At 49.7% G+C, this 27,512-nt stretch overlaps 2 protein-coding genes across 5 annotated transcripts in view; both read left to right on the top strand.

Moving 5' to 3' along the window:
• Positions 1–2,264, top strand: part of ACAD10 (acyl-CoA dehydrogenase family member 10) — a 29,573-nt gene extending 27,309 nt beyond the window's left edge. For all 4 annotated transcript variants that reach the window (XM_039504785.1, XM_039504786.1, XM_039504784.1 and 1 more), the window contains 3 exons: positions 308–451; positions 826–903; positions 1,364–2,264. In XM_039504785.1, coding sequence (XP_039360719.1) covers positions 308–451; positions 826–903; positions 1,364–1,498 — 357 coding nt within the window. In that variant the 3' untranslated portion in view covers positions 1,499–2,264. The remainder of the gene's footprint in view (positions 1–307; positions 452–825; positions 904–1,363) is intronic.
• A 3,483-nt stretch (positions 2,265–5,747) lies between these two features.
• Positions 5,748–26,002, top strand: ALDH2 (aldehyde dehydrogenase 2 family member). Its single transcript, XM_039504426.1, has 13 exons — positions 5,748–5,914; positions 11,461–11,565; positions 13,857–13,997; positions 15,077–15,156; positions 16,494–16,605; positions 18,077–18,205; positions 18,800–18,913; positions 20,103–20,205; positions 21,670–21,854; positions 22,250–22,414; positions 22,943–23,100; positions 24,232–24,346; positions 25,314–26,002. The coding sequence occupies exons 1-13, from the start codon at positions 5,783–5,785 to the stop codon at positions 25,344–25,346; spliced, it is 1,572 nt and encodes a 523-aa protein (XP_039360360.1). The 5' UTR covers positions 5,748–5,782; the 3' UTR covers positions 25,347–26,002.
• Positions 26,003–27,512: the final 1,510 nt, after the last annotated feature.

Genomic DNA, 27,512 nt, shown 5'->3' with positions numbered 1-27,512 from the left:
AATCCTGAGTCCTGGTTAATTTCATTTTAGGCAGGGTGTCAGTTACCCTTCTAAACAATTCCCCAGGCAATCTGACAGCATTCGTCACTTCCTGTCCCAAACTGCCATGTAGTGTCACTGTGCCCTGGCAGACAGCAGCCACATAGCACCCCAGAGGTGGCTGCATCCCAGCAATGGATGAAGTGGGTCCCTGTCTAGTTTGCAGGGGCAGTCAGGATGAAAGCTTCTCTGCAGATGTAAGATATTATCACCAGCAAAAATAGCTCTCTAAGCTCAAAGCCCTTAGCCCTGTGTGTGCCTATTGCAGGTGACGTCTCGTGTGGCCTTTGGGAAACCCCTAGTCGAACAGGGCACTATCCTGGAAGACATTGCCAAGTCCCGCGCTGAGATTGAGCAGGCCCGGCTTCTTGTCCTGAAGGCTGCCCTCCTCATGGATACAGCTGGCAACAAGGTGTGTGGCTGGGGCCCTCCGGGGGCTACCAGCCTGAGGACTGCAGCGCTCGGCCCAGTGCGCTTAGCTTGTCTGGTTGCTGCGGGGGAGTTCTAATGCTTAATCTTTTCCTCCCCGGAGGCCTGAGCAAAAATATAGCTTAAAAAGTGAGCTTGGGCCTCTCCTCCTTGGATGTTCGTGCCCATCAGCATTATCACACGAGCAGTCTGTGTTCGGGAGAGGCCCAGGACTGGGATAGCAGGGGGGTTGCAGGCCTAGCCCGGGATCATTGTTTTGGGGAGACCAGAATGGGAATAGCAGGGGCTGCAAGCCAGGACTGAGGAGGGTTCACCAAGCTGGATGGATCTGATGTGTTTGATCCTGTTTCTATACAGGCAGCTGCTCTAGAGATTGCCATGATCAAAATGGTGGCTCCATTGATGGCTCTGCGGGTTATTGATCGTGCTATCCAGGTGAGTGGGGAATGGTGCACTTGTCATTCCTTTCTCTCCCATTGCAGGTTAGGGTTTAGCCCAAACAAAGCAAGCAGTTGTTTGGAGCCCCAAGGTTCTTCTGCTTTCAGCCAACTCCTGCAACTTACGAGTTAGTCCTATCCCTCGCCTCCTGGGATGAGGAAACTGCTGCCAGACCTCATCCTCCTAGACATGATCCCTCTGGGTCAAGACTTAGGCACATTAGCAGGGGCTGGTGTGGGGCAAACTTGTCTTGCTGTTGCCTGTGCACTGTTCCTATTCTATGGAGAACCTTCTTCTAGCACTAAATTCACATGAAACCGTGTGATAGGAAGCAAGCTCCTCAGGCCCGTAGAGTTTGCCTTCCTGCTTCTACAGTTCGAAGTGTCCCTGCTTTGCTCTGCTGCTCCCATCATGGCATTGTCCTGCCCTTTTCACACCTCCCATGGGTTTGTTGCAGGCCTTTGGAGCAGCAGGTCTCAGTAACGATTACCCACTGGCACAGTTCTTTGCCTGGGCGCGAGCCCTGCGTCTCGCTGACGGACCCGATGAAGTTCACAGGACAGCAGTCGCTAAATTGGAGCTGAAACGCTAGCCCTGGCCCGCTGTGAAAAAGAACCACTAGGAGGCAGAAGAGGAATCTCCCAGCTGCAGCCTTGGGATGTGGAAATGTGAGGGGGGGGGGGTCCTCTGATTAACACAGGGTGTTTGTGGGTGGCAATAGCTCTTTCATTTCAATGTCCTTGCAGATTGCCAGAGCCCTGGGGACAGAGGCAATGCGCTCCCCAGTTGGCTTTAATGCTGGGCTCATTTGGTGGTGGAACAAAAAGCAGAAAATGTGTCCTTGAGCCACGCAGAGTGGCCTTGCTCCAGCTGCGATGAGGCTGGCTGCCACCCCTGCGAGTCCCAGCCCTGCTCTCAGGCTTCCTGGGCTAGCGCGTGCTCAGCCTTCAGGGATGGAGAGGAAAGTCTTGTCACCCAGCAGCAGCCCTCCAGGGGCCTGCTCTGGAAAGACTTATTGACTTCACTGGGCATTAGCTCAGGCCCCGGTTAGCTGAGGTGCTGACTGGTTTGAAGGGAACCCTGCTCCTCGGAAGGGACGGATGCCCAGGCTGGGGTGAAGGGAGGAGGGGAATTGGGTGGCTCCTGAGGACTCTGCCAAGGAAGTCGAGCTCTAGTTCTGTGATTTGCTGTGTTTGGGGCGTGGGGGTTGCCATTTGCCACCTGAATACACGTGTTCATACTTCTGTAATTCACATCGCTCTGCAGAGAGAAAAGAATCATGGAAGGAATTGTGCTGATTTCTGTGCCATTCATTAGTAACATTGGATCAAATCAGAATAAAAATAATGACCCCGCTTCCTTGTGTGTGCCTCACCTGATGCTGCAATCCTTCAATCGTTTTTCCAGAATGTTTTATACCTTCTCCCCTCCCCAGGAATGATCAGTTCTGACAAATGGAGAGATGCACATAAGCACGGTTGGTTTCCCTTTTGGGTGGTCTTGAGTGACCCTGCGTCTGTGCACGCTGCAGCTGGGCGAGCGCGTTGCAGCAGTATGGATGTTGCAGTGTGGTGGCGACTTGGGTGGCTAGCCAGAGCCTCACTCCCAGCTGCTGCATAGACCTACCCAAAGGGCCCATCGCAGCTCGCATACAGCTCTGGTCTGAAATGCGCCGACCAGGATCCCAGAGCATCATGTGCACACGAACGCCCCCATCTGGTCACTGAGGAGTATAAAGGAAACCTGGTCAGAGCGGCTTCTAACCAGGGTTTCTGAAAGGGTGCTGAACTTGCAGCCAACACGTGCTTGGCACCAGGGCATTTCAGTATGCGAGAGGTGCTCTGAGGGGGAGTGTGGGACGGAGGCAGGAGCTCAGTGACAGGCCTCATGGAGGGGGCAAGGAGGCTACAGTATTGCAGGAGACTTGCGGGGCAGCCCCTGATGTGCAGGGCTGGCTTTAGGAAGTGCGGGGCCCAATTCGAACAGTTTCAACGGGGCCCCAGCAGGGATGACTAAAAACTAAAAAAAACCCCAAAACACATGTAAAAAAACACATGGGGCTTGTACTCACCGGACGGTGCTCCGAGTCTTCAGCAGCTCTTCGATGTTGGGTCCTTCACTCGCTCTAGGTCTTCGGCAGCACTGAAGGACCCGTCGCCGAAGTGCTGCTGAAGACCCAGAGCAAGCGAAGTACTCACTGTCGAAGACCCAGAGCGCCACCAGGTGAGTAAAAATTAAGAAGTCACCTCTAGCCAGGGAAAGGAGTCTCACTGGGCATGGGGCCCACATAGGCGCGGGGCCCGATTCGGGGGAATTGGTAGAATAGGCCTAAAGCGGGCCCTGCTGATGTGCATACGTGTTCCACCAGTCTGCTGTGCAGTTCCTGTCCCCAGCTCTGCAGGCCGGTAGCTCCTGCAAGGGGCCATTCTGCTGGGTTTGTGAGAACCGGCTATTCTGTAAAACAAACAGTGACAGGCCCTGAGGACAAAGCCCCACGGTTCCCTGGCTAGAAACACGGAGGTGGAATGGGGCGAGTGTGGGAGACGAGCCCCTCTGTCTGGAGGTGCGGGAGCATAGCCTGTTTTGCACAGGGAGGGTGGGTGCTGAGGGCAAAATACACTCCAGGGGCCATTGTAACTCCAGAGTGACTCCACTGACTAGAGCGGGTTTACAGTGGTGTCTTTGGAAGCAGAGTGCAGCTGGCATGGATGAGCAGATGAGCTCTCAGGCTGCGTGTCTGACATCGGTGGATGTGTGCAGAATGAGCACGTTCCCTGCTGCTAGTGCGGCCAAAAAAAGCAGCGCCCCAGGCAGCTGTATCGGGACACCCAGCATGACTACGGGGCGCAGGGTAGCTACCTTGTATTAAATAACTAACATGGCACGCAGAGATACAATTCTAGCTGTGGGGTGTGGGGCTGGCAGCAAATTGCTCTGCCTTGGCTCAGCTCAGATTTCTCGTGGGCTCCGAGGATGGAATTCCACCTGTCTTGCATGCAGTTGGCTTTATATTCTCCACTTGACAGAACGGTGTCTCTTGGCCCATAGCCCATGTGCACAGCCAACTGCTCTGGAGAACGCTAGACTGCAGCAACCCTCATGCTGAACTCACCCCTTCCCTGACCCGACCATCTTTCTTGGGACGTCGGAAGGATTAGATCCCAAATGGCCAGCTGTGATTTACCGGAGTACAGAGCAGCCCAGCAAATTAGGAGTTTTTAAATACCTCACAAAGCAAACCTTGTCCAAATATTATTACAGTGGGTGTGAACACAGGTATATTCTGCAACGCAGCCACATTCCCTGAGGGAGAATGCTTTGGCTAGAGTCAGGCAGCCAACAATGGGGGAGTGTGTGAATTTAGCGCTGCTGAGAGAGACGTTATGAATCCTCAGAGAAAGGGAACAGAGAAAGCCCCCAAACAGGCCCTGGCTAAGAGGAACAAAGAATCCCAGCCTCCACCCCCGCCCCAAGATGCCCGGCTGACACCACCTCTTGCTGCATTTACAAAAGCAGCAGAATGGCACATTTTCCTGGATAGGCACAGCCCACAGACAGTGCCTTCAGATATCAGTCTCTGAGCACATACCTCCACCTCCAGTGATCAGCAGATAAGGGAAACAGGCAGAACAGCACTCAGGAGCTTTGCCATTAGTGCAGCCATCTGAATACTCTGGGGCACAGACATGCGTAACCTGCCCCGTCCTGTCCAGGATGCACACAAGGCAGCTCAGCATGTGCTTCCCATAGCTAAGGGGGAGCTTGGGTTTGACTAGCACATACTGAAATCAGGGAGCAGTGTCATGGGGCTTGGTTTAAACCTGCAGGCTTTGAAGCGTAAGTCTGTGCAGTTTAGAACAAGCTTCTCAGTCCGTGTTCCACAGACCTGGGTTAGTGCAGCTGAGCCAGACCAGCGCTCCAAAAATAGCTGTGCAGACACTGCTTTGAAGCTGAGGCTTGGGCTCTGAGGCCTGGGCAGGGGCTCCAGGAGTGGAGCTCTTCGGCATGGGCAGACCCCTGGGCATGGATCCTTGTTGCAGTCAATAGGGCTCAGGGGAGGGGTCGAATCCCTCTGTGTGGCACAACTAGCAGGATCAGGTCCCACATATTAATAGTGTGCAGGAGATGCACATGAGGCAGGATGGTCCCGTGGGAAGGGCACTAGCCTGAGACTTGGGAGATGTAGGTTAAATTCGCTGCTCCACCCCAGCCTCCCCGTGTGACCTTGGGCAAACCAGGCAGTTGGCCTGTCTGTGCCTCGGTTTCCCTATCTGTCGGACAGGAAGAGCACTGCCCTACTCAGAAGGGTGTTAACACGTTAAAGGATGTGCGGTGCCCAGATGCTACAGGGACGAGGACCATACAAGTATCTAACACAGAGACAGCCAGGGACCCTAAGGGGAGGCATTAGGGGAAGCCCCGGTTCCTGCCACAGCCCCCTGGACTTAGGGGGTCCAGATGGCCTGATTTAAAGGGGCAGCAGACCCACTATCCGGGGCTTTGTCATACAGGCGCCTAATTCCCCCCTGATTTTTCGCACTTACTAGTACATGGACGGTGCCCACCTGGCACCGCCCCTGCGCGGGGGATGAGGGAGGCCGGGCAGCAGCCCCCTTAGCCCCGCGCGAGCCTGGCGAGCCCGTTCGCCCGTAACCAGGCGAGCCCGGCGCTCCGTTGCTGCAGCGCCAGCGGGGCCGGAGCTCGCTGGATCTCGCTGGCCCGAGCCCAGGCCCCAGCTCCCGAGCCCGCTGCCCGCGCACACGTGCTCCGGGGCCCGGGCCCGGACCCTCCCCGGGCCGCTGGGAGGGCTCGGCCCGCCCTCCCCGTGGCTGCATCCGCGGCTCTGCCCAGGGCCCCGCGTCTCCCCAGCGCCAGGATGCTGCGAGCGGCCGCGCTGGGCTCCCGCCTGTGGGGCCGCGCGGCTCCGGCCCAGCTCCGCTGCCCCTTCTCGGCCGCGGCGCCCGCGATCCCCGCCCCCAACCCCCGCCCGGAGATCGCCTACAACAAGGTAGGGGGCGGCCGGGCTGGGGGTTCGAGCCCGGCCCGCGGGCGCTGCCGCGCCCGGCTTCCCTGCCGCCCGCGGGGGGAGCGGGGCTGCCCCCGACCCTCCCGCCAGCTCTCGGCCTGGGAGCTGCCGGGCTGACCCGCCTCCTCCGGCCCCGCGAGCCCTGGGGCGGGAGCTGCGCTGCGCCGCCGGAGGTCGGGCTGGGGGCTGGCCGAGCCGCTGGGCCCCGCCGGGAATCCCCGCCTGAGCCGGGGCAGTGGCATTTCCTCCCCCTGGGACAGCCCCCGTCTCCCGCAGGGAGACCTGGCACCAACACCCGCTGCCCCATCCGCCCCCGGGGGCCTTTCTCTCTAGCCAGGGGCCCGCTGGGCGCGGGCAGCGCGGGGCTCCTGCTCAGAGCTCAGCCCCTGAGGGAGCATCACGGCCTCAGAGGTGCTTGTTTCCTTGGGGCTGGGGCCTGATGGCAAACCAGCTTTACCCAGCTCCCTTGGTAGCGCATCAGAGGTTTAATCTGAGGGTCCAGGGTTCATGGCCTTGGTCGGGCCGCCTCGGCCTCTCCAGCTGTGTCAGGCACCCACAGCTAAGAAAGTTGTCCCTGCAGAATCCTCTCCTGCAGCAGTAAATGGAGTACTCCAAGGTTGCTAGTAAATTGAGTGACTATATGACCAACCCTCTAATAAACATAATCCTCAGAAACGTTCCCGCTTCACAGTCCGGCTGTCTGTCCGCTCTGCAAGCAACGGACTCGCTGCATTGTGTCCTGCGCTGCAATGAGCCTGCTGTCACTGCTGCTTTATTGTGGGGGTGTTTTTTAAATAAAAACAATGCCATGGTACTGGCCTGGCATTTGCCACCTGCATCGTGGTGTGCGGAGGGTGGAACCAATTTGCAAGTCCCTAAGTGCTGCAAGTGGAGGGTTACATCATACTTTGCTTGTCTCTGTAACCTGTCCTCTACAAAGGGTTGTGCCAATACCAAGTGCAGAGCAAACGGAAACCTGCCTCCTGTAGCGGAGACAAACTCCAAAATAATCAATCTTTGCATGGTGCTGGAAAGACTCCGCCCCACAAAGCACACGGAACTGTGCACTAACCGCCCTCTGAAACCGCTTATTCTTCATGGATTAATGTTGTTTACCAAGGCACCTGTATTTGGACACACAAACGGGCACTGCCACATTTTAAAAGCTTCCTTACCTGCTTTCTTAACACCTGAGATTAGGTTAAACTACATTAATGCTGAAGTTTGACTTTTTTTTTCCATGTAAATGCTACAAGTCCTAATAATACCATCTTCTGTATTGGTGGTGAGCAGGAAGCTGAACAGAACAGGCCTGCAGAGCATTTAAATGCTGTCTTTCGTTGCAAGACATTCTTTTAAAAAACAAAAAGAACCCTCCCAACTGTTCTTAATACAAGTAATTCAGAGTCTATTGGCCTTCGCAAGCAATGCAGTCAGTTCCTGAATCTGACCAATATAGCAAGTTGTCCTCCTGTGTGTGTGTGTGTAAATTCAAGCTGAGTCATGACTGTCACTGGGTTCTACACTTAGATCAATTGCTGTCACCAGTGCAAATGAATAGAGAGAAAACAAATCGATCCATTGGCTAGGATTTAGCATGTACCCTGGGTATGTTGTTTTGCCTAGACTATCTTCTACTCTTCCTTCACTGTTATCTCAGGGAATGCTGATTAGTCAGCTCTAATGATGGAAAATGAAATGTGACGAGGCCCTGGACAAGTACACTCTTACAACTGCAGTGTCACTGCTTTTGAGTAACAACTTTATATGAATCAGTTGCTTCTATAGGGGAATTTGCTTGTTTTCGCTTATTGTGCAACACTGCTCTGATAAAAGTGCTGTGGTCTTTGCACTGAGACTTTGCTTTGGGTGTCTAACGTTTGGCTTCTGAAAGACCTCTCACCTCAGTTAATGTGACAGCTATGCTAGCGTTGAGTATTTCATGCAAACTATATCCCATGTCGCTCTGACAAAGCAGAGAGAAACCAGACTTATTTTTGTCCTTTTAAAAACACGTTAACGGCTCCTCAGCTCATGGACTGTCTGGAATAGTTTGTGGCCCTAGTGCCTAGCACAGAGCAGCCAGGCTCCTGAGTGGGGCTTTTGTGTAATGCTCCCCTCAGAATAGCAAAACAGTGTCTAGAAAAGACATGAAGATAGAGTGGGTGAGGCAGAAACTGAGCACAGTGGGTCCTTAGCAATACTTGGTTGTTCCGGATGGCAGGAGCTGCAGAGCAAAATCTTGCCCTAGTGGTGAGGAGATTGTGTGAAGGGACAGCAGGAGCCACTGCTAACTGAGGGGGAACTGAGAGACTTCAGTGATGTGCCCTAGTAAACACATCCTGAAACCTTCCTAAATGAAGGCTGTAATTCCTCAGGCTGGCAACCTACTAGCGCCCAGGTGCCAGTTTGCTTTATAATGTCATTAGGAGTTGAATGAATCCGTCCTCACTGGCTAAATGCAAACTGAGTCTGTGTTTACTGCTTCTTCTCTAGTTCCGATAGGAATCGGGGGGGGGGGGGGGATTTGTATGGAAAAACTGTTTATAAACTAAGGCCCAAATGGCACTGAGTCTGCAGATCAAGTTCCAAGGAACCAGCTCTGAAGCGCATTGAAAACTGGCAAGTGTGGGAAATGCAATGTAGTGGGAGGAGCAGGGCCGCCCAGAGGATTCAGGGGGCCTGGAGCAAAGCGGGGGAGCTGCGGCACTTGTACTCATCTGGCGGTGGTCTGGGTCTTCGGCGGTGGGGGGCCCTTCAGTCGCTCTGCGTCTTCGGCAGCACTGAAGGCCCCCCCGCCGCTGAAGACCCGGACTGCTGCCAGGCCAGGGCTCGCAGGGCCCCTGCGGGGCCTGCCCCCCCCCCCCACCTCTGGGCAGCTCTGGGGAGGAGTGTTGTATCCTTGCTTAAAACAGCATACGGCTGCCAAACTCAAATTAAGCATCTAAACAAACTAGACAGCTGCGGCTAGAGCGTGTATTGCAGTCACGTGTAAAAAGCCCTGATAAGGAGCCAGGTTCTATTGTGTTACCTGTGTTTATTGTACCTCCTGTACGAGCAGCAGGGTGGATTTGATTTAAATCACTAGTCGGGAAGACTCAATTTAATCATGGCTTTCTACATAAAAGTGCATTCTTGGTTGTTATAACCTTAATACATATTCTTCACAACTCAGAGGTAGAGGTAGGTTTCATTTTTTGAAGGTACACACTATACATTTTTAAACAGTGATTTATTTTGAAAACTTTTCAGATTAGTTTGTTATATCAGAAAGTGAATGATTGTTTGGTTATTTCATTTACCAAAGGTAATTGAAGCAGATTGTTCACCTCCCAATGACTTCATAAATATCTCCAGTTCAACAGGTTAATCATTAATATTTAGTGGATTTTCTTGCCATGCTGTATCAGGAGGAGAACAGCACCAGACAGACATTTAAATTGTTTTATTTAACTAAAACAACAATGTTATGGAATCTGGATTTTTTTCTTCAACAGCAAACATATAATATTTTAACAAAACAGGCATATGTCCCTCGCTTCTAACATTTATCTCTGGACTTCTTCTCCTTGTCCAGATCTGTTCCGCCCCCAACAATCTTCTATTGAACTTTTTGAAACTTGCACTTTTAGAGAGAGGTAAGGGATTGACTCTGTGTACACAAATTTGCAGAGGGACAACAGCGTTTAGGTCTGTTATTTCTCATCTCTCTTATTTATTTATTTAAAAACATGTTTGCTATTAACAAGCATGTTCCCTCTGGAGACACAAATCCACAGTTTGAGAACTGCAAAACTAAGCATCTCTGATGGTATCTTCTAGACTGAGCACTGAGTCCCACTGGGTAGATAGAAAGATTAACCTAAATAATCTATACAGAAGCCCCTGGAACCCCATAAAATTGGGTCCCTAATCCATGAACTACTGGAACTCATTTACAAAAAACTTGTCTTAAACATGACAGGAATATACTGTCTCCTACTATAGAATTAGAATTTTTAATCCCTATTCCATGATGAGATATCTTTGAGCTGTAATGTATCGTAATTAAAACTATCTTTAGACAGGTTTTTTCCTCAAAAAGCATTTTATCAAAAAAATCCGATTTAAATTTAATTTGATTTTTATCCACCCTGGCGAGCAGAGTAGACGCAGTTCTTGCCCTCTGGAGCTTAGTCTAATTTGAGACAAGATAGAACGAGTGGGTGTGGCAAACAGGAGGGGAAGGAGTTGTCTCTTGCTTGTTACACAACATACATAATAGGAAGAACCCACATGGGCAAGTGAGATCCAAGTATGTGTGTCTACTCGCTGTACGCAATGTGCAAGCTACGTGTAAACCCTGCAGCTCTGGCAGAGGGCTGGCGGTTTCTGAGACACTGAGGAAAGTAAGCAGGAGACTGAGGGTGCACTCCCTATGGAAAGGGCTAGGGCCCTGTTCCTATACAGTCCGCAGGGCAAGAGGAAGATCATGCCGTTGAATAGGGAGCTGTTGCAAAACTTGGTAGCTGCGTTTTGGACTGGAGGTGTTGGTCTGAATGTCTCAGTGGCCAGGATGGGGGAGGACTCGCACAACCTAAGGCGCTGCCTTGTGTATATCATGGAGCCCCAGGCTGGGCATAGAATTGGAGGACTGGAAGGCACACAAGCACAACAAGGTCACTAAGGGCGTATTTTGTTGTCTTTCCTGGTGGCTTGTGGCTTGCTCTGTTTGTCACCTGCCCCACTCTGCTCCTGTTTACTCTAGTTTCACAAAATATTTAGAACTAGGGGGAGGGAAGGAAGACGCCTTTTTTCAATAAGAAGAAGGTCTTTCCGGTGGGTGCTGTTCCCTCTGCTCGGTAGCTTGTCTCGGCGGGAGGAATGGCTAAGCATGCCCTGGGGTCTCTGGCAGAGGTGGCTGGGTGAGCTCTCTCCATTGATCTAGTACCAATACCACACTCATTGTTCTGGTATCCAGGGGCCTGGAGGGGTTCTCTGCCTCACTCCCAAGGGTATATGTGTGGGCTGGGATGTCTGCAAAATGGGACAGTTGCACAAATGGCTACCCTACCATGGCAGAGTCTAGCACAGGGGAGTCTGTTGTTATGGGGTCCCAGTGGCTGGAGCTGTGTCTCTTGTGGATCATGCACTGGTCAGTTTATCTCTGTAGAATGAGGGGGTTTGATGCTGTCCTGACTCAACGCTTGACTGTGGATTCCTCCCTTCCCGTGCAATTTTGCCTGATCCAAAATGCTGTGAGATTAGCTGTGTACAGCTTAATGACTGTTCTTCAGAAACCCTTTGCACGTGGCACATGTCTGAGGGGTTTTCTTTTTAAAAGCCCCAGTGGGAAATAGCTTTTCTATGACTCTCTAGTGTTTTGCATGTTAAAAATTATGTGCAGAGGCGCACACATTTAATTTGAACCACTTAAGGTGCAGAGCTGTGCTTCCAGCTTCCTCTTAAACCCAGCACCAAACAATAGAGCTTCCAGATTAGATGACTCTTGGGCCTGAATACTTACGTCTCTCTTTTTTGAATTACAGATTTTCATAAACAATGAATGGCATGATGCAGTCAGCAAGAAAACCTTCCCTTCTGTCAACCCAGCAACGGGGGAAGTTATCTGCCAGGTTGCTGAGGGAGACAAGGTAAACGCTGTCCTTATAAGATCTCAGAGACTGATAGGCGTTGACTTACAAAATCATGGCATAAAAAGAGATCATGTACATGGCTCTTTATTACCCCTGTCCAGAAACTGTTTGCTCTCTATCCTTTATCCTGCATGTGCCTGAACTCCATGTTATGGGAAACTGCTACATTTACTGTATAGAAAGAAGTGTCAGTGTTGCTTTCCTACCTAGCTTTGCTCTGCTCCTAATCAAAGGTAGGAAGTCAAACAGGCAGTGAGGATACTTAGCTGTTATATGGGACTTTGCTATTCCCTGCCCTACCCCAGAAAGGTGCCTGTTTTCCCCCACTTTGAACCTTGGGAGACTGAGGCAGAAAGGTGAAGTAACTCAAGGCCACCAATGAGTCAGCATCGGAGCCTGGATTAGAACTGCGGAGGGGTGGTGAAGAAGAGGCTGAGCTCCCAGGGTTGGGATCAGTCTTTGAAGCATGTTCCTACCCCAGGCAAGGACGGAAGCCAGCCTTGGTGGGTGCCAGAGGGCTGCGTACGTGACCTCGGTGCTGTCAAACAGGACGGAGGCTTGGGGGGGTCCCAGTGAAATGGAAGGGATGGATGTTTTATCAGCAGAACAAAAGGGACCCGAGCGCCTCGTATTGCCGTAGTACCCTCATGTACTACGTGCTCCACATACACACGTGGGGACAGAGACGCTTCCAAAGAGCTTATAGTCCAGAAAGACACGAGAAGAATTCTCTCGATTTTTACAAGCGGGGAATCGAGGCACAGACAGATGAAGTGACTCACCCAAGGTTGCTTGGAGTCCAGGCAGAGCCAAGGATTGAACTCAGATCTCCTGAGTCCCTATTCAGTGCCTTAACTACAAGACCAACCTTCCTCTCTCAACTGGTCGATTTATGGTGGTGTCGGAGGAGGGGGAGGAAATCACTTGGATTTCTGCATGCCCTGGTAATCAGCTTCATTAGGTTGACGCATATGCCAAAAATGGGAACTGACTAGAGACAATAAACACCATAAAATAGAGAGATGCTGGATTCTAAATTGAATCAGCCATGCTAAACCTAAACAAATCCAACTAGAGACTTCAGAAGTCACCCCACCACCCCTGCTCTTGTCCTCTGTTGCCAGAGGATCTAAAGTAAATATTAACCCAGCAGATACTGCCGCTGAAATATGCCTAGTGTAAACATGCTTGGCTTTACCCAGGGCAGTCGCCTTTATGTGGTGATGTTTGCTCAGCCCGTTACACTCTCTTTTCAAATATAATTTCATAACGTTATCTCCGGATGTAGCATGCAGTGCTGGGCAGGCTACAGCTGGGTCGATAAACAGTGACTCTGCAAAAACCCCGCAGGCTGGAATCAGTCTGCAGCCTGCAGAGGATCAGCTGACAGCAGGGCTGGATTTTCCATGTATGAAAGATGCCACCTGGTCTTATCAAGGAGATAACAGGAGCTCTGTGGTGTCACTTGGATGGACGTTCTGTTCCCTCCCACAATCCAGCGACCTTCTCAGCCAGTGGTTGGCAGCTGTATTTTGAAGGGGGAGGGTTTCTTTTAGTTGCATGAAGTTCATGAATAAATCATTGGCTTTGACTTAGCCACTGTAACACCAGTGTTTGGCAGTGCTGATGTGGGATTATCCAGCTCCTGGGGATGGGACTTTTGCAGCCTCTCCACCATTCCCTTCAGCTGAGTCAAAGGGGGGGAAAATCAGGACAGGCTGGCACCTATCGTCCTGTAGTCCAAGACGTTGACATAGGAGACCGTCTCTCCTTCTGGCGAGGGCAAAGGTGGCCAGACTGCGTGGCCACTGGCTCCTGAGTGTCAGCCCTTCCACCAACGAGGCCTTGCTCAGCATCTTTCTGCATTAGGGCAGAGGAAGGATCCCATTTTCCCATCTAATATACATATGTGATGAGACACACAGGGTTTTGTCCCCCTGCCTGTGCCGTGGCTTGGAGTACGGCGCTGCTACATGCAGTACGCGGCCTCCCAGCGCCCTGGGACACAGTCAGTGTTAACCCCAAGGCGAACACAGGGGACTAACCAGGCACAGGGACCTAGTGTAGAAACTAAACGTACAGTTAGAGCATGCGCCGGGGACCCAGAAAGTCCTGACTCTTAGTTCAGGCTGCATTTCAGCTTCCTCTGTCTTTCTCTTGGGCCACTTCTCGCCAGCCTCTCTCAAGTCTTTTTCCCTCTGAGTGCAGCCTCTTCCATTCAACCTCAGATAGGCGGTGGAGGAGGGGAGCACTGTCCACTCAGCCTGTCTGTCTGGTTTCCTCCTCAGGCGGATGTGGACAAGGCCGTGCAGGCGGCCAAGGCGGCCTTCCAGCTGGGCTCGCCTTGGAGACGGATGGACGCCTCTCACCGGGGGAAGCTGCTGTACCGCCTCGCCGACCTGATTGAGAGAGATCGGGCTTACCTGGCCGTGCGTATCGCACTCCCTGGATGTTCTGTCTGTCCTCCCCAGGGTGGCACAGTCTAATAAAGCTGTCTGCTGGGCACTGCTGGTCTGGTTCAGCTGGGTAGGGGAGGGATTCTGGCAGTGTCGCCAGAGGTGGATACGGCCGTCTCGGGGTGGGGGGGGAGCTCGCCTGTGCGCTTGGCTGCATGTGTAAAAGGGAGCTGCCAGGTCAGGTGGGAGGAGCTGGCAGTTGTAGCTCATGCACTAATGGCAGCTCTGTGGGGTACGAAGGGTAAACAAGCCACTCCTCGTGTCCGGTAACCCATTCCTGCAGTCAGAGCAAAGGAAGGACCCGACTGCCTGCTCCTGTCTGCAGCGGCTATGGCTCAGGCTTGGAACCCTCTGAACTGGTGGCCGCCGGAGGCTCTTTCTCCACCTGGACTGAGTGCTCTGAGCATGCAGCAGGCGTGACCTCTGCTAGAAGGGCCTTGCAGCCTATCGGCCAGTCCTGCTCTTGCACGGCTCTGAATCTTGCACTGTCAGAGACGAGGGAGCTAGCCTGGTTTCACTGAGAGCAGACGTTCACCCTAAGAGTCTCACAGGCTGAAGCCTCACGGCACACTGCTGTTAGTATGATACACGCTGAGACAAACCCATCTCGCCCAGCCAAGGGCCTGCAGCCCCATTGCTTCCCCCTACTGCTCACAGGCACGATGACAGTGATCACGACTACACCGCTCTGTCTCGTTAGTGGGGAAAGGAATAACTGACTGTCCTTCGGGGTGTCTGACGGTCTGAAAGCTCCGTGTGCTGCAGCATGGGGTGATCCAAGCTCAGGTCTTTAGCCTGGAGTTTGGAATAGCTCTGGGGCCAGTATACTCTACCCTAGGAGAGGGGAGAAGAGGACCTTGGATCAGGCCCTTCTAGCCTAGCAAGGAAGGAGGTGGGGGGAGTCTTCACAGTGTTGGGCATTTGGGGCTAGGTAAGAAGAGCTAAATGAGGAACCTGTCCAAAGAGCAAACCCAGAGTCAGGCTCACCTTGGGCTGTGGCTGGGAGTCAGGGCTGGGACTATCCAAATATGAGTTTGTAACTCTCTTTGTAGGAGCTGGAAACTCTGGATAATGGCAAACCATACTCCATATCCTACTTAGTGGATCTGGACATGGTAACCAAGTGCATCAGGTAGGAGTTTGTTTTCTTCATGCAACGACGAGAGCAAGTCCAATGTGAAGTGCCATGAAGTCTGGCATTCAGCTGATCTGTGGTAGCTGGAGATCTGCAAATGTTGCTGTGTGGTGGGAATTCCTGTCTGAGTGCTGCTGTAATTTGAGCATGCTAGCTGGTTAGACTTGATCTGACCTGATGGCATCCTGTGTCCCGTCCTGTTGGCCTGAGGCAGGGCGAAATGCACCCCGAGCCAGTGACTCTCACTTTTAATCAGTTCAGCCAGGTTAGTGCAGTCAGTTGCTTCCTCAGTATGGCCCTGGAACGCGCATCTCCAAATCCTGCCTTCCTAAAGCCACATACCAACCCTGAAAGATGCTATTGGCAAATCTGAGACCTCTGAACTTGTTAAACCCATCGTAAAGGGTAATGGGCTGCTGCGAGTCCTGGCTGGACCCAAACAATCTGTTTCTGCTGTTTGTATTCAACTTGCTGTCTATAAAGCAAGGAAAATACCAACCTATGAGTCTGGTGTCTGAAGATGTGCCAGTGTTCAGGTGCTGGCTAGAGGCTGGATGGAGGCTTCCTGTGATGAGTACTTGACACTGGCAGAATTCTGTCCTTGGGGCTTGTCCAGTTTTGAGCTGAACTTAGCTCAGTGGCATAGCTCAGCGGAATGCATGTTGCTAAAAGTAGCCTTGCCAGATGCTCATGAAATCATTAGGCGAGGAACACACAACCTGCTCTGCCAAGTGATAAGGGACCAAATGATAAGGAACCAAGGAATGCAAGTGTTATTTTACTTGCCTATCAAAAAAAATCATGCTGGACTTGTGGGTTTACATAGTCACATAGGTGGGCCTGCCACCCTGGGAGCTGAAAAAGGCCTGTACCCTTTGAAGCTTGCAATGAGTACTGAGCTTAGACTGCTTTGAAGGAGCTCTCACTCAACCCTAATGCCCTGTATATTTAAAAAAAAGTGATTTCAGGTGACCCGAGCCTCTTAGCAATGTTGTGGCTTTCCAGTCAGGTCCCTTTTAAAATCAGTGTTTGAGAGACATTCTTCTTTGAGTCATGGTCCGTATATGTATTGCTGTCCCCCATCATGCGCGCCACGTGCTGGAGCCAGGAGATTTTTTGACTCCACATGTTGACCCACATGTGTGTCATGCGTCACCTCCTGTCTCAGGCAAGGTTATAGTAGGTCATGTGGGGTGACGCCTCTGTAGTTCCCTCTTACTGCCGCAGGATCAGAGTCTGAATCCCTGCCCGAGATGTCAAAAAAAAGTTCACTCTTATTCCTAAGTGGGAGACTTGTTGTCCTAAACCAATGACTAAAACAATGTGATTGTCAGGTACTACGCTGGCTGGGCTGACAAATGTCATGGAAAAACCATTCCCTTAGATGGAGACTTCTTCAGTTACACAAGACATGAGCCAGTAGGGATCTGTGGACAGATCATCCCGGTAAGTAAAATGTATCATGAGCCTACAGAAATGCACCTTGGCATAGAGAGTAACATTAAGATGCAAGTTTCTGGCCTCTGCTAGGCATGATTTCCCTTTAATACTGAGGGAAATAACGCTTAGCAGCCCTTTGCGTTGCTCTGGCAGTGATGAAGCAGACTTGATGTAATTGTCAATCCGACTCTGTGCATCCAGCTGTGAATGACAGAATTCTAACCCTCTTTACTGCAAGTATCTCATTTACACTTATAGCCCAGATCTGATGCAACTTCATTTGTATCTATGAATATTTCTATGAATTGCTGTGGACATAAAATAGTGTGTAAATATTACCTTGTTAGAGATCAGACATGGTTGTGATGAACTGTGCTTGTGTGTCTCCTAATGAGCAGGAATTGGATGTAAACCTTTAATTCTGGAATCTTAATCTGTTAGCGAGTTTAGCATGAACTTTTTCATAAGCAAGCTCTTGCAGACACTCCGCTATCAGTGTTTCAAACCAACTCGTGGGCAATTAGAAGAGGCCTGGTTTCCAAGAGTTAAGATTAAAACTTTCAAGTTAGACGTAACTTTTGTAAATAGACATCCCCCAAAATACGTCACTCATTTAAAAATAGCAGCATCTTGAGAGGCAGAGAATCAGCTCTTCACTCTGTCTACTAGTCTCTTCTGGTTTTGTTCCTAACTATTTGATAGATTCCAGAAGTGAGTGAACAGTTCTCCTGTTCAGTCAACTCTAGCTGTGGGAAATGAATAAAATCTTTTACTTCCTGTCCCCCATCAGATGAGCCGTGCAGGTACTTGCAGTTAATGCAGCATCCATGTCTAGTGTATCCCAGGAAGGACGGCCTTGAGGTTTCTGCACTTGACTAGGATGTGGCGTTTTGGCTTTGGTTCTTAGCTCTGCTACAGACAGTGTGACCTGGAACAACTTGCTTAATCTCTGTGGCTCCGTTCCACATCTGTAACATGGGAATAATGCTCTTCTGCCTCACTGGGGTGTTGAGACTAAACTCATCCATTTGTGATGGATCCTGTGGTGTGGTGTGTGATTACGTTAATCAGTAATGAAATGAATAAAAACTTCTAAGAGACAAGGCCAGAGGTCAGGCCCATAATGTTGAATCATTTAAGTAAGTTTTTAGGAAGTTGTTTTAAGTGTCAATGAAAAGGCTTTAAATTTTTTTGTATCAAAATTTAAACGTTTGCAGTTCCATCTTACCAACTCATGAACCAAGGGCAGGGATAGCAAAAGGAACCACACATTTATAATCCAGGGTGTTAGTAAGGCAGGGATGGAAAGGGAGACAAATACAGGGTTGGATCCACAGCTGGTGAAAGTGTCTTCAGTGGAGATGAGCCAGCTACAGAAGCTGGGGATCTGTCAGGCCCTTATTCATCTCTCTAATTAATTCAAATGGCGAGTCCGTGTTTTCAAATGTAGTCAAGAAGATTTCCTTGTGTCTTGCAGTGGAATTTCCCACTCCTGATGCAGGCATGGAAAATCGGGCCTGCCTTGGCCACTGGGAATGTGGTTGTGATGAAAGTGGCTGAGCAAACACCCCTGACAGCTCTTTATGTGGCCAGTCTGATCAAAGAGGTGAGAGAAGAAGCTGGTTCTGACTCAACCTCCCACTTATACTTCCAGCTGTGGTTGTGCAATGTGCTGTGACCACATAGCAGCACAAAGAGTGGGCTACAGGAACCTATATGAGGCGGGGGCTGTGGTGGTGGAGGAACAGCCAGAGCAAAAAGTTGCCATGGCCGAAGAGGAAAGACATGTTTTGTTTTGTTTTTGAAACATATCCCATCACCTAGACTAACCAGATGTCATTCCTGTTCCTGCCCTTCTCTCCGGCAGATACAGGAGATGCTGCTTTAGGATGGGGATGGAGTTTTTAATGAACTTCAGTGGGCTAACTAACTAAAATGAACTTAAATGAATGCTGTCCCTTTAAATTAGTCAGGGGTCACCCAAGCTGGCAATCTGGCTTTAAGCTACTGGAGGCAGGTGTCTGTGGTCTAGCAAAGTCCGTAAAAGGCTGCAGCCTGGAGGATGAGAGTGAAGTGGAAAGGAGCTCTGTTTTTTGGAGGGCAGGGTATTGGAGGTTGGTGTGACTGATAGGGCTATGGATCCTCTTGATTTGTAAAGGGCATAATTAACATCAGTTTTCTTTGGCTGGTGAATTTACAGGCTGGCTTCCCACCAGGGGTGGTTAATATTGTTCCCGGCTATGGGTCCACTGCGGGGGCTGCCATTGCGTCCCACATGGAAGTAGATAAAGTGGCCTTCACTGGCTCCACTGAGGTAAGACACGGCGTGTCTGCATCCCCTTCAACAGTCTCGTGTAGGTGGCCTGGTGGTCTGTGTAAAATTTATGTTCTGTATCAAACACTAAAAAACTGTTTTGCCTTTTTTAAAAAAATGCAGCTGTCTTTAAGCACCAGGACTGATTTGTAACCAAACTAAGCCTTACGCTGTTGAGATGGTATTTTTGGAATGCCTTTGGGCTGCTTTTCTGTAGGTGAAGTTTAATCTCTGTGCAGACTTCAATGATTCAGCTAAAATGCAGACAATGAAGGGATTATAAGGAAACCGCTGACAGATACCTGACACTGGTAACCCAGCCAGGTGACGCAATAAGCTCTAGCAGGTGCTGAAATATCTAGGATGCTGGGAGATGCACAACACACAGATTTTAAATTCTGTATGTCTCTCTTAAAATCAAATCCGCACAAGCTGTACATCTGTGTCCAGCTCTGCTTGGTCAGAGGTTCTGATGTCTGTCATTACTGCTGATTTTTGTTACCGCCTAGACTTCCTGAATGAAATCAGAGTGGAGTACAACAACATGGCTTCCTTTTCTACGTAGTGTATGTCCTTGCACTAGCTGCTTGAAAAGCATTAGGACAAAATCAGACCCTTCACTGCAATGCCCAAGAGCATCAGAGTAACACAGGGCAGCTATAAGAGTTGCTTAGTACAGTGGTTCATAAACTTTTTAGTAAAGTGACCCACCAACTGTATTTTTTTTTGTGTGATTTCCCCCCAGGGTCCAAATTTTTGGGGGAATTATAGGCCAACATCCTTCGCCACTGCCGCCTCCTTGCCCCACCAAGGAGGCTCCGATCTCCCACAGCAGTACCTTCTGTCCTGGCACCACAACCCTAATCCCAGGCCGGAGGGAAGGCCCTGAGGCAGGTGGTTTGGAGAGTGAGCTGGCCCCACACTTAACCCCGTGGGGCTGGGCCCAGCTCCTTGCTCTGGGTGTTGTGGTGCACAGGTTGAAGTGCCATTCACTCAGATTTGGCCCGGCCACCCCCTCCATCGTGACGGGGTTGCTGCTGTGGGGTGAGTGAGGAGCAGGCTTGCTCTCTAACTCCCACCTCCCAGGGCCTCCACAACCCACATGGAACCTTCCATCCACTAACCATTTGGGAAGCACTAGCTGAGAGGTGTTTATTTCCTAATCTTGATTCCGCTCCTTCCAATACAGGTTGGGCATCTGATCCAGAAGGCTGCAGCAGAGAGTAACCTGAAGAGAGTGACGCTGGAGCTTGGCGGGAAGAGCCCAAATATCATCATGTCTGATGCTGACAGTAAGCACCGACTCAGTGCAGTGTTTGAATTGTAGCGCTCGGAATGGCTTTTTGCAGCCAGGATTTGTGAAGGGCTGGAAGGTTCTCACTGTGATTCCCACATAAGCTCCTATACCAAGAGACTCTCTGGACTTCTGTTGACAGCGCCACCTGGCTATTGTCCTACAGAGTACACGGTGCATCTTGGGAGGAGTATCTTACACACAGTGAGGCAGCCAAAATGGTGTATCAGCATTTCCTCACATTAGCATGGGGGAACTAATTTACCCACAAATTACACTTCTTTGTTGTTTTCCTGCAGACCTCTCACATCTTTTACTCATTCTTTTGGGCTCTATTTCATTATCTTCTGTATTTAGTAGTGTTTCCTCCCATTCTTTCCTCCATTAGGTTTTGCTTCACTGCTGTGCCTGCCTCTTTCTAACCTCTTGCATTTTTTCTTAGTTAGACTCATAGACTTTAAGGTCAGAAGGGACCATTATGATCATCTAGTCTGACCTCCTGCACAAAGCAGACCACAGAATCTTACCCATCCACTTCTATAACAAACCCCTAACCTATGTCTGAGTTATTGAAGTCTTCAAATTGTGGTTTGAAGACCTCAAGCTGCAGAGAATCCTCCAGCAAGTGACCCGTGCCCCATGCTGCAGAGGAAGGCGAAAAACCTCCAAAGCCTCTGCCAATCTGCCCCGGAGGAAAATTCCTTCCCGACCCCAAATATAGTGATCAGTTAAACCCCGAGCATGTGGGCAAGACTCACCCGCCAGCACCCAGGAAAGAATTCTCTGCAGTAACTCAGATCCCATCCCATCTAACATCCCATCACAGACCACTGGGCATACTTACTTGCTGATAATCAAAGATCAATTGCCAAAATTAATTGCCAAAATTAGGCTATCCCATCATACCATCCCTTCCATAAACTTATCAAGCTTAGTCTTAAAGCCAGATATGTCTTTTGCCCCCACTACTCCCCTTGGAAGGCTGTTCCAGAACTTCACTCCTCTAATGGTTAGAAACCTTTGTCTAATTTCAAGTCTAAACTTCCTAGTGTCCAGTTTATACCCATTTGTTCTTGTGTCCACATTGGTACTAAGCTTAAATAATAGTTCTCTCTCCTATTTCTCTTCCATGTGGATTTGTGTGTGTGCGTGCACCTCTCATTTGAGCCAAGAAACTGGCACACTCTGTAAGTGGTGGTCGGGGAAGGAAATTTCGCTGGATCTGAAACAACTCTTCAGATTTGTTAATTTTAATGGACACTGCAGTGTGGGTAGAATTTGATCTAAATAAAGAGTTGTTCAGCATGTAGATCCACATTTATACCCTTGCTATAGGAGCAGTAGAACCTTCCATATGAAGTGACTGAGTGGACAGGAGTTCATAACCCTGACATTCCTGCTGTTGGCTTAGGGGAGAACCTTCCTCATGCCATCTATTGAGTTTTTGCCCTCTCTTTCCTAGTGGACTGGGCTGTTGAGCAAGCCCACTTTGCCCTATTCTTCAACCAAGGCCAGTGCTGCTGTGCTGGATCCCGGACGTATGTCCAAGAGGATGTATATCATGAGTTCGTAGAGAGAAGCATTGAGAGAGCCAAGTCCAGGGTGGTTGGAAACCCGTTTGACTCTCAAACTGAACAGGGACCTCAGGTGAGAACATGAAGCTTCAGTTTTCCTTCTCTTGAGATGCTACTTGATTGTGCATTGAAACCTGGGACTGTATCCATGAACCAGTAGGCTAGAAGGTACTTGGCACTCATATGTCTAACTTGCGTTAACCTTTGCCTGTTATCTAAATAAATGGGGATGAATGAACTGGCTTAGATAATCACTTTGACCTCAAAATACTCCCTCTGAAACTTAGATTCAGCAATTTCTGCCCTTGCAGACTGGCTTAGGAATCTGTCTGAATGCAGCATTGTTGTTCTATTAACGCCTTCCTAACTCCATGTAAAGAACTGGTGTATATAGACCAGAATGTGGTGGAATCCTTTTCTCTCTCCATAAGGATCAAACTGACCTATTGCTATTCTTTTTGATCTTAGGTAGATGAAGAGCAGTTTAAGAAGATCCTTGGCTACATCAGCACTGGGAAGCAGGAAGGAGCCAAACTGCTCTGTGGTGGCAATCCTGCTGCAGACAGGGGCTATTTCATCCAGCCGACTATCTTTGGAGATGTGCAGGACAACATGGCCATTGCTACAGAGGAGGTCAGAACAACTGATTTGTAAATGTCTCTTTTCTCTAACTTTCTGCCAAGTGTCTAGCCCCCACCTCCTATCTGCCCCTCCTGTTCCCTTATGGCGTCCCTGGGACCCTTGCCCCAGCCAACCCCTCCTCTCATTCCTGACGGCCCCCCCACTCCCTGCCCCCTTACTGTGCTGCCTGGAGCTACCAGGTATCTGCTACCCAGCTGGAGCTGGGCCATGCCGCCGCCACCATGCAGCTCAGAGCGCCAGGCCAGGCCTGGCTCTGCATCTGCGCTGCCCCGCCCCAGGAGCTCGCAGCCCCACCACCCAGAGCATTGCGCTGGCGGCAGAGCGAGCGAATTGAGGCTGTGGGGGAGGGGGGGCAGCAGGGGAGGAGCTCGGGGGCCAGCCTCCCGGGCCAGGAGCTCGGGGGCCACGCACGATGGTCCCGTGGGCGGGATGTGGCCCGTGGGCTATAGTTTGCCCACCTCAGGGCTAGACCATGGTGGATTTTTTTTTTTTTTAATATGCTTTGTTTTGATTTCACAGATATTTGGGCCAGTTATGCAGATCTTGAAGTTCAAAACCATTGAGGAAGTCATTGAGAGAGCAAATAATTCCAAGTATGGTCTGGCAGCAGCAGTCTTCACAAAAGATATTGACAAAGCAAACTACGTGTCCCAGGCATTGCGAGCTGGAACTGTCTGGTAAGAGTCTACACACAGGATCTCTGTTGCCCAGTCCTTCCCGAGTTTTTAAAAGCTGTGGCTTTCTCATTCAAGCTGCCTCCTTCATTAAATGTATAAACTGTGTTTTATTACACACCCTCGGTGCAGGTACAAAACTAAAACCAAACCAAATGTCAAAAATCTCCAACCTTCCTCTGGCAAAATCTGTGCAAACAGATGAGCCTTGAAGAGTAAACAGAGGCTTGGTGGGTGGGATGGAAGAACAGGCTCCAGCATTAGGTCAGAAGATACAAGGGGGGGAGGGGGGGGGCCTTGCCAACTCCCAGCCCTGTGAATTTAAAAGCTGTTAGGTCAGCAGAGAGGTTTGTGCTGTCTTGGCTGCTGCAGCACAATACAAAAAGAGAGCTGTGTCTAGTCAGGGCTTTTAGTATATAGGTCAAAAACATCTTGAACTGTACTGTAGAAACAAACTGGAATCAAGTGAAAATTCTGGAACACCAGCATCTCACTTTCCCTTCTAGAAAGTATCAGAGGGGTAGCCGTGTTAGTCTGGTTCTGTAGAAGCAGCAAAGAGTCCTGTGGCACCTTATAGACTAACAGACGTTTTGCAGCATGAGCTTTCGTGCAGCTTGCATCCGAAGAAGTGGGTATTCACCCACGAAAGCTCATGCTGCAAAACGTCTGTTAGTCTATAAGGTGCCACAGGACTCTTTGCTCCTTCTAGAAAGGGCATGGAGTAAGCAGGTAGTCGGTACTTAAAGTTGGCCAGATAGGGGCAGCCTCAGTGCTTGGTGTGCTGACAGGTGGGAGACCTGAATTGGATTCCTGACTCTGTCTTACTCCCTGGGCCCGTAGGGATGAGGTTAGTACTCAACCAGCAGAGGAGAGATTGTTGTACCTTATTTCCACGCCCCCCCCCCCCATCCTTCCTGCTTGACTCTCTGATGGATGCTGAATTGTGCCTCCTCTGGATCTGCTTGGCCAAAAGGGTGGTGTGTGTGAGAGAATCCTTGTAGATGTGGACTACTTGCTGTAACTGAATCTGAGGAAATGTTCATCTCTTAATCATGGAGACTTTCATGGAAAGTCTTTGGTACTATAGATGCTCTGGAGCAACAAACTGCTTCTAAGGTTTGATTTCCATTCCAGGATAAACTGTTATGATGTGTTTGGAGCTCAGGCGCCGTTTGGTGGGTACAAAGCATCTGGGAATGGGCGAGAGTTGGGGGAATATGGCCTGCAGGCATACACAGAAGTGAAAACTGTGAGTATCAATGTGTGCGCGCCAGGGGAAAACACTAGAGGTATGGGCTTTGTACCTTTTGACATAAGACTGCCAGAAGAAAGAAGCTGGCCCTCAGTATTCAGTGTCACAAACCGTCCTCTTCTTATTTATCACTTTACACTTTAATTCTTGTAGCTCTGAATTTTATGCTTCTAAAATAACAAAACTTGTGGCACTTGCTTAGCATGTTTCATTAGAGAATGCCAGAGTACTTTACAAATGGTAAATAAACTTCACATACCTATGTGAGGTGGGACAGCTAACCTCTGTATCAGGTTTCCTCACCTGTAAAATGAGGATGCATGACTTGCTCAAAATCTCACAGTGAGGCAATGGTAGAATTGAGGCATCCTGGATTCTATTCTAACTTCCAGTTTATTGCCCCATGAACACTATCTTCAAGAAACCTCTTAGAATCCCCCCAGTTTTAAGTGCATTTGATTGTAAAGAATGAGTGGGCTAATAATGAACTCATTTGGGAAAGGAATTAAGCCTGCATTTCTGAAGAACATGGGCTGCTTAGAAGTTTGAATATCAGTAGTGCACTTATAAATCAGCCCCTTAATAGTTGGAGTGTAGTTTGTTACTGGAATGGAAGACCTCCAAGCAGTGCTGACTATTTAAGTGCCACTCTTCCATCCAAATCAAGATTGAATCCAGGCCTTCGCATGTGTGATACTAGAAGAAAGGAAACTACTAAACTGAAAGTCCAGAAAAGTGAGCTCTGTTGAACTGTAAAATTGTGGTTAAAAACCCACCACATGGTGCACTTAAAACTAGAGTATAGAGGATGAGTGAGCCACAGGGAATAATCAGTAACAGCGATGACCTAATGTCTCTTCCAGTTCTAATTTCTGTGGTATTTATACTTGAGCAATGGGAAGGGAACAAAGTGAATCTTATAACACTTCAAATATAGGAAATTAACCAACATTATTCTTTCTAGGTAACAATAAAAGTTCCACAGAAGAACTCTTAAGGAACATGCTAGTTGGTCCATGCATCTGAACCCTTCTATTGAATTGAAGTTTAATGGGATAAGAACGTGGGGAAACCCTTCTTAAAGCAAGCAAAACCTGAAGTCCATAAGTGCAAAGTATATGTAACTTTTTTTTCTGTTTCTAAAGATTTTTTTTTTGGTGCCTGAGGCAATTTTGTTCTCTGCTTGTCTGAAACTTCACTTAGCTTTAACATTTTTTATACCAAACATAATTCTCTGTGCACTAGTGTTGCACATATTTGAGTAACCTTGTTTGCATTTGTCCAAAGAATCTAATGTACTCTTTTGAAATCATTTGAGTGCTTTATGAAAATACAGCTACTAGAGACTGCCAATTAATTGCTTATAATTGGCTTGCTACATATTTTTTTTGTGAGGAATAAATTTATTTGCTTGACTTTGAGAGTACTCTCCACTGACATGCATGAGCAAAATTTGGCCTTCTAACCTAGTAGCAGAGATTAGGAAGATACTGTGTTACACAAACTATAGCTACTCTGAATGTATGACTTTTTTGATAATCCGAATTACTCTGAATCAAGGTAAAGATTTTTCTCTCCTATCCTGTCATCTGTGAAATATCTTCTTGTACTATTTGCCCTTTCATAATAAACATACCTGTGTTTAACCTGCCAGACTATGGGAAAGTTAATCTTATATTTTGGTTGAGTCTAGGGATTGTTATATTCTAAAACTGTTAACCTAAATTAAAGTGCATGCAGAAGCTAATGGTTTCATACACAGATACTCAACATGTACTACCAATTTTGATACTAATTTCAGGAACTATGCCTTGGATAAAGTCTGAAAAACAAAGCTAACTTCAGAAAAACCTCAGTCTACCATCTTTTAACGTTCAGCTTTAGTTTAGTTTTGAGCAAAAAAAAAAAAAAAAGCTGAAGAATTCAGAGTTCCCTGCAGAAATATTACCTTTACTTTGTACGGGTAACAGTGCTATCCTTGCATTAATCAGTGCTCTAAAAGAGGAAAAACGTCAGACTTTCATTACCCAGATAAGCTTTTTCCAGTGGCAGAGAAGATTGCTACTTCAAACTGGATGTAACAGTATAACCTTTGTGATGTAGCTTCTTGCCTGAGCCAAATGGATGATTTTTTCCCCTTTTAAAATGGCGGGGGGGGAGAGACGAGACACTTGCAGGTGAATGGGATTAGGTTGCCACCTCTAGGACACTAAGCTTTTCCATTATCGTGGAAGTTTTCACCTATGACTGTCACCCCCACAGCTGTTGCTGTTTAACTGAAGCTTAGTCCCAAGAGATTACATACACCCCTTGTTTCCCTTTCGCTAAGGGCACCTGCGTGCCGATTATGCCGCTGTTAGTCAGTGCTGACACACGCTGCAGGGCTGGCCAGGGCCCGAGCCCAAGGCCCCTGCAGCGACCTCAGGCTGTTCAGCGGCTGCCATGGTGCAGAACCAGAAGGCGACAGGGCCCAAATAACGTCACCGCTGCCCGGCGTTGGCCTGGGTGACGGGCCCCTGGCTCAGCTGCCGCAGAACTGCCAGGGCCCCCGTTAGCCCGGGCGCTGAGCGCCTCACACCGCCCCAGCGAGGGAGGCACTTTCAGCCCGGACGCAGAGAAGCGCGGCCGGGACCCCACAGGGCGGCCCCGGGTCCCTGCCTCAGCGCGGTACCTCCCTGAACAAAGCCCCGTCCCCGCCAGTCCCCCCCCACGACCCAGGCTTGGAGGGGGGGTCTCGCCACCGCCCCTCGGGCCTCACATGGAGCGGGCCTGGCCCCACAGACGAGCTGGCACGACGGCTACAGCTACCCCCCCGTTAGCGGGCCCGCAGGCTGATGCCCCCTCCCTGCTCCCTCCTAGCGCAAAATGGCGCTTCAGGTTCAGCACGGCCCGCGCTTAGGTTTTCGTTGGCCTGAAATCTCGCGAGATCTTGGGCGGGACTGTCCCGCCATGACCCATCTCGCTGGCGCAGTCTCTTTCGGGACATTTTCGCGCAGTGGGCGGGTCCTAGCTGGCTCTAGGGCGGAGCTACGGGGGGGGTCCTGGTTTCTCGCTCCGCCTCTTCCCCCTATTGTCTGGCCTAATCCGACCCATATCCCTTACGTCATCAGTGCGCGCCCCAGAGGTCGAAGGCCCTCTAAGGGGTCCTTGGTGGCGGCGTCGC

The sequence above is a fragment of the Mauremys reevesii genome, linkage group 18, assembly GCF_016161935.1.
Source record: "Mauremys reevesii isolate NIE-2019 linkage group 18, ASM1616193v1, whole genome shotgun sequence".
Taxonomy (NCBI): domain Eukaryota; kingdom Metazoa; phylum Chordata; order Testudines; family Geoemydidae; genus Mauremys; species Mauremys reevesii.
Note: the sequence above shows the minus strand (reverse complement) of the source record. Positions and strands in the feature narration are given on the sequence as shown.